This window comes from Leptonotus elevatus, chromosome 21, assembly GCF_054856555.1.
Source record: "Leptonotus elevatus isolate MCC_2025b chromosome 21, RoL_Lele_1.0, whole genome shotgun sequence".
Classification (NCBI taxonomy): Eukaryota; Metazoa; Chordata; class Actinopteri; order Syngnathiformes; family Syngnathidae; genus Leptonotus; species Leptonotus elevatus.
In genome coordinates this window covers 729,862-744,048 of record NC_141259.1, presented here as the reverse complement: position 1 = coordinate 744,048, position 14,187 = coordinate 729,862, and the positions used below count along the sequence as shown (strand labels likewise).

Here is a 14,187-nt window from a genome sequence, read left to right as displayed (position 1 = left end):
TAACTAATAATTAAAATTTGGTCAGGCTGGCAAGCCAAGTTCTTCCAAGCAAAACATGTTATCGTTACACATATCGACTAATACTGCGGCATGAGGTAATTTCGTTCTTTGCGGAGTAACTAAGAACTTTCTTGAGGTTGAAATGCATATGACATTCTTTTCCAAACACAAACAAAACATACATGGTGTGAAACATTCAGTTGTGCGTAAGTTCACTTGTATGTGATGAAATGTTTTAGATGAAATATGTAAGAATGCTTTGTGGGTCATAGGTGTTCCAAGTGAGGGCAGTTCCGATCGTCCCCACTTGAAGGCGCTGTGGTCACATGTAACTTTCAAGAACACTGGAATGTGATGACCTGGGTTCAAGCAGGCCATCTGGTTTAGGGGTTTATCCGTGATGTTAATCCACAACTCAACAGGGGAGAGGATGGAGCCCCCCGATAAGACACTTTGGTACCATAAACTCGTGGTTCTGGCGGGTGAAAAGCAAACATTCACATCCTGGTGGCATGAGTTGCTATCTCTCACCCCAACCCCAGGTTGACCTCGCGCATATTTCCAAGAGTGAAATGTTTGAGGAAAGGAGAACAAAAAAAATTGAGGGTGACTGGCAATATTCGTTACAAACACATCACAGGAACGATTTGTCTGTATTACACATCTATTTACACATCTCACAAGTGTTCCCTATATTATGACACAATAATTATTCAAATAGACCTTGTGGTTGCAGAGATTTCCTCTTTTTATTTTGGGTATGTCATTTTTGAGCAAATGCCCGAAAGACAGTTTTAGGGTTTAAGGGTTAACCCCTGAAAAATAGTTTAGGGATTAAAGGGCGATGGCAAAAACATGACTCAGGAATAGTTTTTAATGCGAATCCCATCCATCCATCATCTACCGCTTATCCGGGGTTGGGTCGCGGGGGCAGCAGCATTAGCAGGGAAGCCCAGACTTCCCTCTCCCCAGTCACTTCAACCAGCTCCTCTGACGGAATTCCAAGGCATTCCCAGGCCAGCCGAAAGACATAGTCTCTCCAGTGTGTCCTGGGTCTGTAATGATTTCCGGAATAACCGGATAGTGGATCCCACAAAGGCAGAGACACAAAGGGTGTGGATTGACATATTTAATTGTACACAACGGAATTCTACAACACAAAGCGCTGGTGTAAAAAGGGGGCAACAATCACCGGGCTCACCACCGTAGCGTGCAGGGAGTGAGAGGACCGGTTCCCTGAATGGTCCATCCGAGCAACCAACTCCTCCAGCCAACGACCCAACATGGTGAGAACCCCCTGAAGTTCGGTGATGGTTGTCTCCTGTTGGCTCACCCGGCGCACCTGACTAGCCAGGGCGACCTCTTTGTGTTCTGCGGGAACCATGGTCAGAGTATTCTGTAATGATTTCTAGAATAACCGGATAGTGGATCCCACAAACGCAGAGACACAAAGGGTGTGGATTGACAAATTGAATTGTACACAACGGAATTCTACAACACAAAGCGCTGGACGAAGCCAGGAGAAAAACAGTTTAAAAAAAAATCACTGGAAAAATATGCAAGGAAAATAATGTAACAGAAGTACACCCGAGGGCTGTAGAATCACAACGGGAATAAGAAAAAACTAAATACAAAACGAGCTATACAAAGCGGATAAACTAAAGGCGACGTGGGAAAAACAACACGTGGATACCAATCACTCAAGACTCAACACAAAACTACGGAGCAAAAAAGGCTCAACGCGTGGTTAACAAGCACTCAGGCAATAAGCCGAAGTGGCAAAAGACTCACTTGAGAAACTGGAAACAAGAAACGAAGCTAGGGATCGGTATTTGGAACACAAAGTCAGAATAAAGCTCTTGGGCGAGGACGTAGCAAGGTCAATACTCCAACAAGGAGTGTCGGCAGTTCCAGGCCTTATAAAGCGTTGATTTGTGAATGAAAAACAGGTGAGGTGCAGGAGGACACGCCCCTCTACTCAATCAGAGACTGAAAATAACAAAAACACAACGCAATAAAAGCACAACCATAACAGGGTCGTCCCCGGGGCCTCCCACCGGTGGGACATGCCCGGAACACCTCTCTAGGGATGCATCCAGGAGGCATCCGAACCAGATGCCCAAGCCACCTCAACTGGTTCCTCTCAACGCGGAGGAGTGGCGGCTCGACACTGAGTCCCTCCCGGATGACCGAGCTTCTCACCCTACCTCGACTGTCATTGAGGCACTTAATAATGATCGGGGGGTGTTTCAAATACCAGTAGCAACAAATACATCCTTTGTTCATGTTGTATATTTAATTGTAAGATTTTATATTCTTCTTAAATTGCCTGATTTGTTAGTTTTATATATTTTATATGTTCTATGTTTTTAATTGCTGGCACCTTGCGAACAACAGTATACTTCAATTTCGTTGTACTTTGTGCAATGATAATGTTGTATATTTAATTGTAAGATTTTATATTCTTCTTAAATTGCTTGATTTGTTAGTTTTATATATTTTATATGTTCTATGTTTTTAATTGCTGGCACATTGCGAACAACAGTATACTTCAATTTCGTTGTACTCTGTGCAATGATAATAAAGTCATTCTATTATATTGTAAGCAAGGTCGTGGCGTGGGCTCTCCTGGCTGCCGGATCCTGTCTGCCGAGCAGTCGGTGCTGCTCGTACTTTTGACAATCCTATCCATTAGCCTTCTGACGCAATGAGCAAATACTTTGTACCTTTACAACACTGGCATGATAGTTGCTGGAAATGGGACACTCTACAACTATGTCGATATTGCCTTAAAAACCAGACATTTGCAGCTGGAATTGTCATTTACCACATTAACAATGTATAGAGTGTATTTCTGATTAGTTTAAAGTTTTCTTTCAAAAATAAAGAAATTTCTTGATGACTCCAAACATTTGAACGGTAGTGTATATATAAATGTCGCTGACTCCAAAAGTCATCCCTTTTTAGGGGACACCAAAACTATGTTTTTCAACCATTATTGTTGCATCATCAAAGATAACAAGCCATTTTCAACACTTTGGATTGGTCAATAATTTGTAAACGTTACACCCACATGTGTGGACTCACCAAAAGTATAGAATAAGGCAGTGGTGGGCAAACTCGGTCCTCGAGGGCCGGAGTCCTGCAGGTTTTTTGCAGGTTTCCTTGCTCCAACGCAGCTGATTCCAATCAACAGGATTGTTATCAGGCTTATGCAGAGCTTGCTGATGAGCTGATCATATATCAGCTGTGTTGGAGAAGGGAAACATCCAAAACCTGCAGGATTCTCGCCCTCGAGGACCGAGTGTACCCACCCCTGGATTCACTGGCGTGCACATGTAGACCCCTAGTGGTGCTCACACCCTTGCCCCTCTGCCCTCTCTCAAAAAAAGTACCCTTTGAAAAGTTTTTTTTTTTTATTAACTCTTTGACCACCAAAAACGTTTAATAAAGTTTAGTAAAATCCAAAGACGTTAAAAGACCTTCACTATGTTTTTTGTTTTTTTTAAACTTGTGGAGGAAAGCCTTGGCAAGCTGTGCTGAAAGTATCAAGCAGGTCGAGTTAGTATAATGACTATTTTTGGGCACTAGATGGCAGCGGTGACTCTCTTTGGACAAGATCGGGTAGGCGTCAATAGAAGACGTGAGGCGGAGCTCGAGTGTTGAGGGGAGAATGGCTGAGGAGGCGAAAATGGCGACCGGTTGCAAGCAGCTCACGCTTGAGCATTTTTTTCAAAGACGAAAAGCATCGACCAATGCTAAAGAGCACATTGATGATGATGATGGTGACGCCGAAGTTGGAAGCGTTGACGCCGAAGTTGGAAGCGTTGACGCGGTGGCTTCGATCGCGTCGTAAAGCCTCACCGGCTAGCGATGCTAACGCCGGAAAACGAGCACTTCTGCACAGGCGGACGTTCAATCGGACGATGAAGAGTACCCCGAGTCCAATGCATATTCATCGAAGGAGTGGGTACAGTCTGATCACGGAGAAAACACTGCTTCTGGACTACGATGCCACCATGAATGGAATGGATAAGATGGATCAGAACATCTCTTACCACCCGGTATAGGAACTGAAGGACATGAGGAAGCCAGACGTAACACCAGGTCACCGTATCATGATCCTGAGAGTAGACTTGATGACAACATGGCCAAACACACACTGCAGTATATACCTGCTACTCCCCGGATAAAAAAAAGCAGGCAAGAAAGTGCACGCGAAGGGGCAATCGCAGTGAAACTAATCTGTGGTGCAAATCCTGCTGCGTCCCCTTGCATACAGGGGAGTTTTACACAATATACCTCACAAAAAGAAAAACTGTGTAGTTGAAACATCCACACAATTGTAAATAGTACCACAGTTGCACACATTTGTAAATAGTTTGCCAAATTGTTTTGTCAAATTGTTACATTGTTGAATGTAAATAAACGTATTTCGCTGTCAAAAAACCCTTTTTCATTGTTGGTGGTAGTGTTTTACAGAAGTAAAGCACTGTTTAGATGTTTGTGGCATCATTCATGGAAAAAAAAAGGTGTCAAATTCACTGGAGTGCATGAAATAATATTGTTTCACAAAAAGCTTGATTTCTCCGTATTCTGGTCCAAAACAGAGCATTTGGGTGAAACTAACCTATTTTCTATTGTTGTTTACTGAAGAACGGAATAAGGCAGAAACAAACTGAGAGTTCAATCTTTCATTTGGTAGTATCTGTGTTTCCATAGTCCAAACACAAAATTTTCTGTGGACCTTGAAAGATCAGTCAAAATGCTTAAATCAACTGGCACCCACACATCCTCTTTTCTGAAAATGCTTGGCAGTCAAAGAGTTAAACACTTTACAGAGGACAGGTCAATGTTGACACAATCTTTTAGAAAAGCTGCATGATTAATCGTGTGTGGAAAAAAATCCAATATGCTTTTCCTGCGCGCGCACCCGACCTAGCTCTCTCGCTCGCTCGCTTCCTTGTCACGTGAACGCTAATTACCCACGGTCGCGGTGTGGGACAGACACACACCACGCATCTCCTTCCCCTGCTGCTGATCTGATAATTATTTGGTCGGTTTTGTAGCAGAGGGCATTGTTAATCACTTTCAGCTGTATTGGTGTTGATGATGATGATATTAACAACAAGTGCACTAGAGTGGCACCAATGAGAAAATCCCTAAAACAGGACTGGTTTTACATGTGGAGGTCATTCCAAGTTTATTCCTCTTAATCTTTTTTGACTGCTTTTCTACAAATGCTGGTTTTGGCTTGAGGCATTATCATTACTGTCAGTATGAGGCATTTCCTTAACCCTTCAGACTTGCACAGGTTGTCCAACTCCTTTTAGGATGGCACAATCACATGTGCTGTAGCAAGAAGATTTAATGTGTCTCCCAGCACAATCTCCAGAACATGAAAGGAGACTGGCAGTTATTCTAGGAGAGCTGGACAGGGCCACAGAAGGTTCTCAACCCATCAGCAGGACCGATACCTACTCCTTTGTGATAGGCGGAACAGGTTGAGCACTGCTTAAGCTGTACAGAATGACCTCCAGCAGGCAACTGGTGTGAATGTCTCTGCCCAAACAAACAGAAACAGACTTCATGAAGGTGGCCTGAGGGCCCGACGTCCTGTCGTTGGCCCTGTGCTCACTGCCCAGGAGCTTGACTGACATTTGCTAGAGAACACCAGAATTGTCCACCACTGGCGCTTGTACTCTTCACAGACGAGAGCAGGTTCACACCTGTGATAGATGTGCAAGATTCTGGAGAAGACAAGGAGAACATTATGCTGCCTGTGGGTCAGTGATGGTCTGGGGAAGAATATCCATGGAGGAACGCACAGACCTCGACTGGCAGGAAAAGGTAGTCTGACTCTCATTGGGTATCAAGATGAAATCCTTGAACCCATTGGTGCAGTAGGTCCTGGTTTCCTCCTAATGCACAATAATGCCCGGCCTCATGTGGCAAGAATATGCCGGTAGTACCTGGAGGATGAAAGAATTGACACAATTGAATGGTTTTCATGATCCCCGCCCAGACTTAAACCAAATAGTACATCTTTAGGACATTATGTTTTGGTCCATTAGGCACCACAAGTTTGCTGCTCAGACTTTACAGGAACTTAGGGATGCCCTTACACAGATTTGGTAGGACATGCCACAAGACACCATCCCTCATCTCATTAGGAGTATGCCACGATGTTGTCAAGCATGCATACAAGCATGTGGGGGCCACACAAGATATTGAGAAGCATTTTGAGTTGCAGAAATTAATTTTATGAAAAATTTACTAGCCGGCCACATCATTGTTTCACTCTGATTTTGTTGTTTCTGTACAATTAGGCCCTCTGTAGGCTGAACACCTTTCCATTAAAATAGTTGGTATCCTTTTGTTCCTAAGACATTACTCTGTCTTTATCTGTATAGATAAACATATTTTTTTCACATTGTGATCAGATGTGTTCCTTTAAAGTCAGGAGCGTGCTGTAACCTTTAGAGGGGCAGGTGCTCAAAGCAAAAAAAAAGGGCACATGATAACATGCCTGCACTATCCACTACGGGTGTTTAAAAAATTTATTTGGTAATATATCGCGATACTACAGTGCACAATTCTCAAATCGATTAAATATACGGACTAATCTATTTTTAAACATCACTTTTTGATGGCAAGACAAAATGTCGGGTTAGGGTTCACACTTTAAGCATGGAAGAATGTTATATTAATGGAACACTAACCCTTAATATTTTATTTCAAACATGAAACAGACTGCAACCTGTTTATTAAATACAGTGGCTTATAAGCCTGAAGTTTCAGATAAACAAATACATTTTCATACAAATCTTACAATGTACACATAAAAGTTTACTGATTAGTATATTCTAAATGTGAGTAAAATATCAAATATAGCAATAATCAATCTATAGATTTGTATCGGGATTAATCGGCATAGAATCGAATCGTGATACAGATCGAATCGCCAGGCACTACCCAATACAGGGTTTACAAACCAGAATCTTTCCCAACCCCAGAAGCATCTAAATTCCAACAAATTAGTATTTTGTCAAGTTATTTGATTTAAGTGCAGTTTCTCCAACTTGAAAGAGAGATTCCAACTGGGATTCACTCAATGACAAATTTTCCTTTTCTTCTCTTTATTTTTTCAAGGCATTGATCATTAGGTGACCATTAGGTGAAAAACCTTTCAAACAAGAAAACACAATATGTACAAAATATTACAAACAAGCACATTGAAAACATCTGGATTTAGCAAAATTTATCAATATTCCATATTATATGCAAATAATTTTATATCAATATAATCCATTCAATAAAAATACATTAAGTTCATTTTTAAAACTCATTTACATAATTTTTAACACATAGCTAAATTATGTTTAAACCTCATTTAATTGCAAAATGTTTTTTTCTCTAACTTATTTTTTCCCTTTTTTTTATCCTGTAAACATTCACACCTCAACCAATGATACCAATAAGCCCTCATTCAACTCCTGCTAAATTCAATATCATCATCACAAACTTTTCACCATGTGTGACTGAAGGCAGGCTAGAAACCAAGCGTATCAATTCAAGCAATTAACAATTAGCCAGCAGCCAACACCCTTATAGCAACACCCATCCTCCTAAACACCGTGCCTCTCATCATATTAACTTACACGTGTAAATTCAAACAATCAATCACACTCAAACAATTGCTATCGTTAAACAAACGCGATCTCTGCTAGACTTTACATTTATTATGTTGCTTTTACCGGCTGTGTCTTCAACTTTTGGAAGCTTGCCCTGCACGCTGATCACTCCACAGCTGTCAGCGATACTTAAGAGCGCAACAAGGTCCTGCTAGCTAACGCTATGCTAACTGTAGGGCTTATTTTAACGTGACACCAATGGTGCCACTCCTTAAATGCTCCGGGCGCAACAGGTGGTCTCCTCCTGTCAATCTGAAAATTATCTTACAAGATTTATTTACTTTCTACATCCTCTCCGTTCTTTATTTGTTTAATTTTAATTTCTACTTTTATTCATATCAAATAAACTTTATATTACATTAATATACTTTAACTGTTCATTTTTATTTATTTGAATCTCCATCATTCTCAATAAAATTAAAAGAATGTTTGAGACCACTGGTTTGACTTCACAGTATTCGTATTACCTCAAGGGACTAAAGGAAAGACTAAAGAAAGGAAGGAAGGATAGATGAAGGAGAGTGAGATCCACAGACATCAACCCCCATTGATTCAGCGATGAAGCAGATTGTGTTTGAATTTCGGTAGATGCTGGTGTAGCGTATCTGGCATGCATGAAGAACCTCCACCAAAGAGGGGAGCCGTCGACCCCGGCCAGGACAGGGCAAGCACAACCCCCCAGGCCTCGGCAATGCCAGGGTACAACACCCAGGCCCCGCTGGGGCCACTGGCCAGAGAGCAAACCCAGGAGCTCGGAGCGACTGCCCACCCCAACACGGCCCGCGGCCCCAGCCCAACGCAGCAGAACGGGGCACGACAGGCCCACCAGGCACCCCACCGGCCCACAGCCCCTGCTCCCCCCAGGCCCACCAGGCACCCCCTCACCCCCGCCAGCCCCCTGAACTCCGACCCAAAATTATTAACAGGAGGCAAACCCCGGGGAACCCCCGTACCCAGGAATTTGTGCCGGAGAGGGGACGGATAGCGCTCCAGCCGCGTGGTGGGACGGAAGAGGGGAAGAGAGCACTGGGAGACAGGAGGCGCCTCCGAACCCCAGGTCCGGCGGGGAAAGGTCGTCACGCCGGCGTGGCCTAGTGACAACTAACCCTGTTACTGAGTTTGCCAGCTCGCCGACTGGCAAACTCTACCCCTACACAGTGGATGTGACCCCACCCAGTGTATTTACAAGTGTGTGCGTGTGGTGCATTAAAAATGGGAGCAGGTGAGATGGAGCAGAGGGAAATTATATCCCCCTTCCCGATCCACCGGCTTCCCAGAGATGTGTTGGTGAGTGTATGTGGGGCATAAAAAAAAATAGGGGGGCATGGTGGCGAGGCGGGGGAACAGATGGGGGACCCCAGCACAGCTTAATACTGCGGTCTACTCTAAGTGATTGCTCCCCACCCTGACTCATCCCTCCCCTCCTAGTTGTGGAGTGCATTAAAATTGGAGGGGAGTTGCAGGGTGAAGACGGTGTCTCTACCCTACCCCATGCCATCCCCCCAAGAATTGTGTTATGTGCCTATTTACAAAGTGTATTGTGCAAAACTAGTGAGGGGAGTTAAGAGGAGCGACTAGTGGGGCCTCTCCCAACCCAGCGGGGGCACCAGGCGCCTGACCGCACGTTACTGGCGTATGTGGGCGTGTGTGTGTGGGGGGGGGGGGTATATCCATTGTAAAATTCTTAATTGAAATAATGGCTAAACAATAAGTTAGGTTTACATTTCACAACGATTTTTTTTCCTCAATGGGCTTTGCTTTCATTTAATTCTTGATTATTTTGAGAATATAAGGCAGAAAAACTTTTGAGTAGCTCTCCGAAAAATATCCTAAGAGAAAACATTTAATTTTATATTGCCAACCTTCCCACAATATCATGATAATTACCGTATTGTGAGGTTTATATTGTGATTATGTATCATATTGTGATGTTGGAGATCTTTACATCCTTAGTAGAAAGACCACAATTCCACAAATAATTGTGTTTTTCAGCAAATACTTGTTTTTCAGCAACTAGCTAAGGATTGGTTTCACCGGGGTGAAAAAATGCAAGTATGGGAACTTGTAAATAACAAACTAGGGGTGGCATGGCTCAGTGGTTGAGTGGTCGTCTCCAATCCAAGGTTGTGGGTTTGATCCTCATCCCTGGTGACCATATCGAAGTGTCCTTGAGCAAGACACTGAATCCCGATTTTCTCTCATTGGACCTGGCAGCGCCTTACGTGGCAGCAGTCGGCCATTGGTGATCGAATGTGTGTGTGAATGAGTGAATGTGAGGCTTAATTTGTAAAGCGCTTTGGGCATGTTGGAAAACGATCCTTTTGTTTTCCTGGGTGTTCGTGTTATTCCGGGTAATGAGAATGTTGATTTCTGAATACAGACTGGAGATCGGTGAACAGGTCCTTCGAAGGATTTATTTTACAGAAATTTCTCGACAGACAAGTTTACAGACAAAACGCTGCAGTTCCTCTTGCAAGTGTGTCGATCCCTCCCAATTGCAGTCGTCTTATACTTTCAGCATAGTGGTCCCCCCAAACCCCTCCCCTCGCCCCTTTCTCACCAGTCCTGCCCTTAAGCCCCACCCCTACCCCCTCTCCCACGACAGACAGCACTCAATATACATTGACAGATGGCCGATTGATGTGGAAATATATTAGGTCTCAGACAAACTGGCACCTTGGAGCAAATAAAACTTTACAAAGGAATCCTTTTTAACACATTTTCTCCCCCAAAACAGATGGCTAATTACGTGGGAAAAGGAAGGAAGAATCTTCAAACATTCCGTCACATTATTATACTCATCAAGTTTTACTGAGGAGGTTAAAGCAGTTATGACTAAATCTAAACAGTTATAACTAAAATCAAAACAGTTATAATTAAATCTGGGCAGAAGACTGTCAACAGGCACCATATGGTGTAGTTAAAGTGCTATATAAAAAGCAGTCCATTTACCAAACTGAAAATGTGGTGGTTCACTGTATTGGATTTCTGAGCAATGCAAAGCTTGTACTGTATTATTTAATTGTAAAACAGAAAACTGTCAAAAGTCTTGCAGTAACAGATGGTACTATAATCACAGAATCGACAAACCAAAGACTTTATCTCTTCTGCTGCACACTGCTGATATCAGTCATCCAGCCAAATGCTGGGACCTCCACCACCGCTGGACCACATCTCTTCTCGCAGAGTTCTTCAGACAAGTACTACTCACTAAAACATCTGCAAGGATAACGCTAATTGTTTCTCGATGTCTTAGTTGAATTATTGTGATTGCATGTGATGATGTATGCTGAACATGATTATGAGTTTCTAATTAAACAATCAAAAGTCAATAAAGTAAATAGTGAATTGCTATTTAAAAGAACACACCACTGATAACTCATTTTCCAGTATTCGATTAGGCATTGTGTATAAAGAATAAAAGTGCAAATATCTCTGGCAACTTATTCCCTGAATTTTATTTTAATCTGATTAAGTATCAAAATATGAACATACCGTGGGCAACGCCATTATCCTGATCACATGATCGTGATGACGTATCTGGTGCGTAAACGACAGCCGCCTTCATTCATTTGAATGGGACTTTGCAGACGCAATGTGCACGAATAATGCCGTCTTCTATCCCAAATACTGCACCAATTCTGATCAGAGTAATCATCAGCACGTGAGGTTTGATGTCATTTTGTGTGGTGGGTGGCCTCTCCTAATGCTGGCTTAAGTGCACTGAGCACACAACATATAGCTGGCCGAGCAGAGAGAAAGTCATCCGGATGTTTACCGTCCAGGTTAAGGACTGTCCACAACTTACATTTCCAAAGTGACCAATGTCAATGGTGACTTGACTTGTAACTTGAGTGAGCCTCTGTAACACGCAACTTGCAGACGGTCCCTAACTTGTCTCGCTCTGAGCCGGCCAGCTGAATATGTCCTCCTTATTCTTTATCGGCCAGTTTCATCCCCACTTTTGGCTTGACACAAATCTTTGACGAGTCCTCCGTGGCTGTACTTCTTTTGAAGAAGTGTTTCTTTGCTATAGGGCGTAATTCCACCTTTGATGTCTGCCGGGGGACGCAATAATTCGTCGTGAGTATCTTTGTAGTCATTGGCAGCCATGTTATTCTTTGCTTGTTTAACCCGTTACGTCACAATGATCACGTGTCCAAAATGGTCGATACTTAATGCAAACATTTTCATAAAAAATACAATAAAATTCTAATCGCTCAACATAAATTGACAATTTTTTCAGAAAGACATGGAATTAACCATTTCACACAATACCTAGTGAGTTTTATAGTATTGTATTCCTTTAATGCAGTGGCATTTTCACACACAAAAAAATTATTTTCTGGATGCAATGTTTGATGGCTTCCTGTAAACGCTGTTTAATTTGTGTTTGTTTTCAGGGTGATAAAGAAGCAGAGTGGGGCCTTCCATTCTCACCTCTTTGTGACCGAAAATCGACCTTAGTGGCTCAATCCCAGATAGGTAAAATTTACACTTGAATATGGTGGGGTATTCCTCTCAGTATTTCAGGGTACACTATTACTGTCATGTTTGTGCTCTCAGACTGTATCCTTTGTGTTGCAACTGCCTAATGTAATCAGCAGCCTATAAGAGGCGACCACAGACTATAAAGGGAACAGCGGAAGACATATGCTGTTTGTTGGGCGATTCATCTGCTTGCCTCCACAGCCCAATGAATGATAGTTAGCTACCTAGCTCTACGTCTCTTGATCCACGATCCCTTCTCGCTGATTCTGGTCTAGTTAACGACTTACTGGGCATTTCATGTTTAGCGTTTGGCCCTGGCTGATGCAAGAGCCTTTGTTCTCTTTGCCATGTCACTGTTAGCCTAGATGATTGCATCACCTTCAGTTGAGGCTTTGTTTTACAAATAAATGTCCAAACTATTATTTGTGTCTGCGTTTTTGGGATCCAACTCTTGAACATAACAGAATCGTCCGACAATATGGATCCCGCAGACTCAAATAAGATGTGCCATGCCCTTGCCTCCCAGAGACAGTTGATTGAACGTCATGAGCAGTCCTTGACTGAGCTTAGGGAGGCACTAAATTCATTAGCAACCCAGTTTGATGATTTATCCGCGCATATTTTGTCCAGGGACTCATCGGGAGGCTCACCTCACAAATTAAGTTTCCCACATCCGTCTCGCTATGGGGGTGAGCCCGGGTTGTGCGGTGAATTCATTCAACACTGCTCTTTAATTTTTTACCAACAACCTCTTACCTATTCTCAAGATAATACCAAAGTCGCATTCATGATGAGTTTACGTACGGGTAGAGCAGCAACTTGGGCTATGGCAGTAAGCGATGCCAAACTAGTATTGCGCACTTCGCTTCCGGCTTTCCTTGCTGAATTCAACCGAGTCTTTGATCATCCTGTCAAGGGCAAGGAGGCTGGAAGTAGACTGATGGATTATGCCCAAGGAGACAATTCTGTTGCAGACTACTCCATTGAATTCCGCATACTGGCAGCAGAAAGTGGTTTCGATGACACAGCTTTGTGTAGTATTTTCCGCCGGAGCCTGGACCCGCGATTAAAGTACAAGCTAGCTGTCAGCTACTGAGCAACTGAGGACTCATCGCTCTCGCCATACGACTGGGCAACTGCTTGAGGGAGCGGTGGAGAGAACGTTACGTGGAGCATCCCAGGTACCCTTCGTGTACCACCGGGACGGTCCCAACAAATCCTGGACGTGGTCCCAGACTTGCGACATCTGTCATAGAGCCAGTGAGGCAAGACCAAAGCTGCGTTTCCACCACAGGAACTTCGGGGTAAATTTATGTATGTGCGCGTCTCCACTGCAGGAGCCTTCCCAATCGGGCCACATTTACAGGAACTTACGGGGACGAGCGGAAGTCCTACTCGAGGATAAGTACCAGCCCGATAAATTCCCGATCGGTCTTTCACGCTAATTGGCTGATTGGAAAATTATTGAGTATAAAAAATTATCTTACCATCATGCGCGACAATGAGTCTCTTCCACCAAAACAATTCTCTTAATAATCCTTTGCCTATTTTCGTTCCACTCTGTTAGCCTATTCAAATTCTTCATCTAGACGTCCTTTCCTCTCAATCAATCCATCCACACCTAGTACATAAAAAAGCAGTAACAAAGCCCTTTACATTTAACATAAATCATAAAAACAATAGTATAACAGCAAATCACACATTGTTTCACTGTAATGCATAGACAGAGAAAAACCTCATTCATGTTCACACATCATGATGCTTACCTAAAAGCCGTGACTGTTCATTCAATTTCAAAAGTTTTTTTTATACCTTAAACAAAAATAATCGCTAAATTAGTCCAAAAAAATTAATCATTCGACTAATCGTAAAGGTAGTCGATAGATTAATCGGGAGAAAAATAATAGTTTGGGACAGCCCTAGTGACGTGTCTCTTTGATATGCATTCACACTGCGTATGCGCGAAGGCACTTTCCGTGCTGTTAAGCCTCTGGCGGCTGTT

The 14,187-nt window shown here is 43.0% G+C and overlaps 1 protein-coding gene and 1 long non-coding RNA gene across 5 annotated transcripts in view; one reads left to right on the top strand and one right to left on the bottom strand.

The window, feature by feature from the left end:
- Window positions 1-14,187, top strand: part of LOC147155501 (dual specificity calcium/calmodulin-dependent 3',5'-cyclic nucleotide phosphodiesterase 1C-like) — a 100,432-nt gene that overhangs the window by 76,078 nt on the left and 10,167 nt on the right. Inside the window, 2 exon segments of the mRNA XM_086066414.1 lie at window positions 10,774-10,894; window positions 12,098-12,179. Coding sequence (XP_085922540.1) covers window positions 10,774-10,894; window positions 12,098-12,179 — 203 coding nt within the window.
- Window positions 4,902-14,124, bottom strand: LOC147155502 (uncharacterized). Of its 4 annotated transcripts, XR_015092170.1 has the most exons (4): window positions 13,952-14,124; window positions 13,673-13,806; window positions 5,833-5,972; window positions 4,902-5,750 (listed from the first exon to the last, which is right to left on the bottom strand). It is a non-coding gene; the product is annotated as an uncharacterized LOC147155502 (long non-coding RNA). The 4 variants fall into 4 exon arrangements; XR_015092171.1 differs by lacking the exon at window positions 13,673-13,806; XR_015092172.1 differs by lacking the exons at window positions 13,673-13,806; window positions 13,952-14,124 and adding an exon at window positions 12,135-12,198.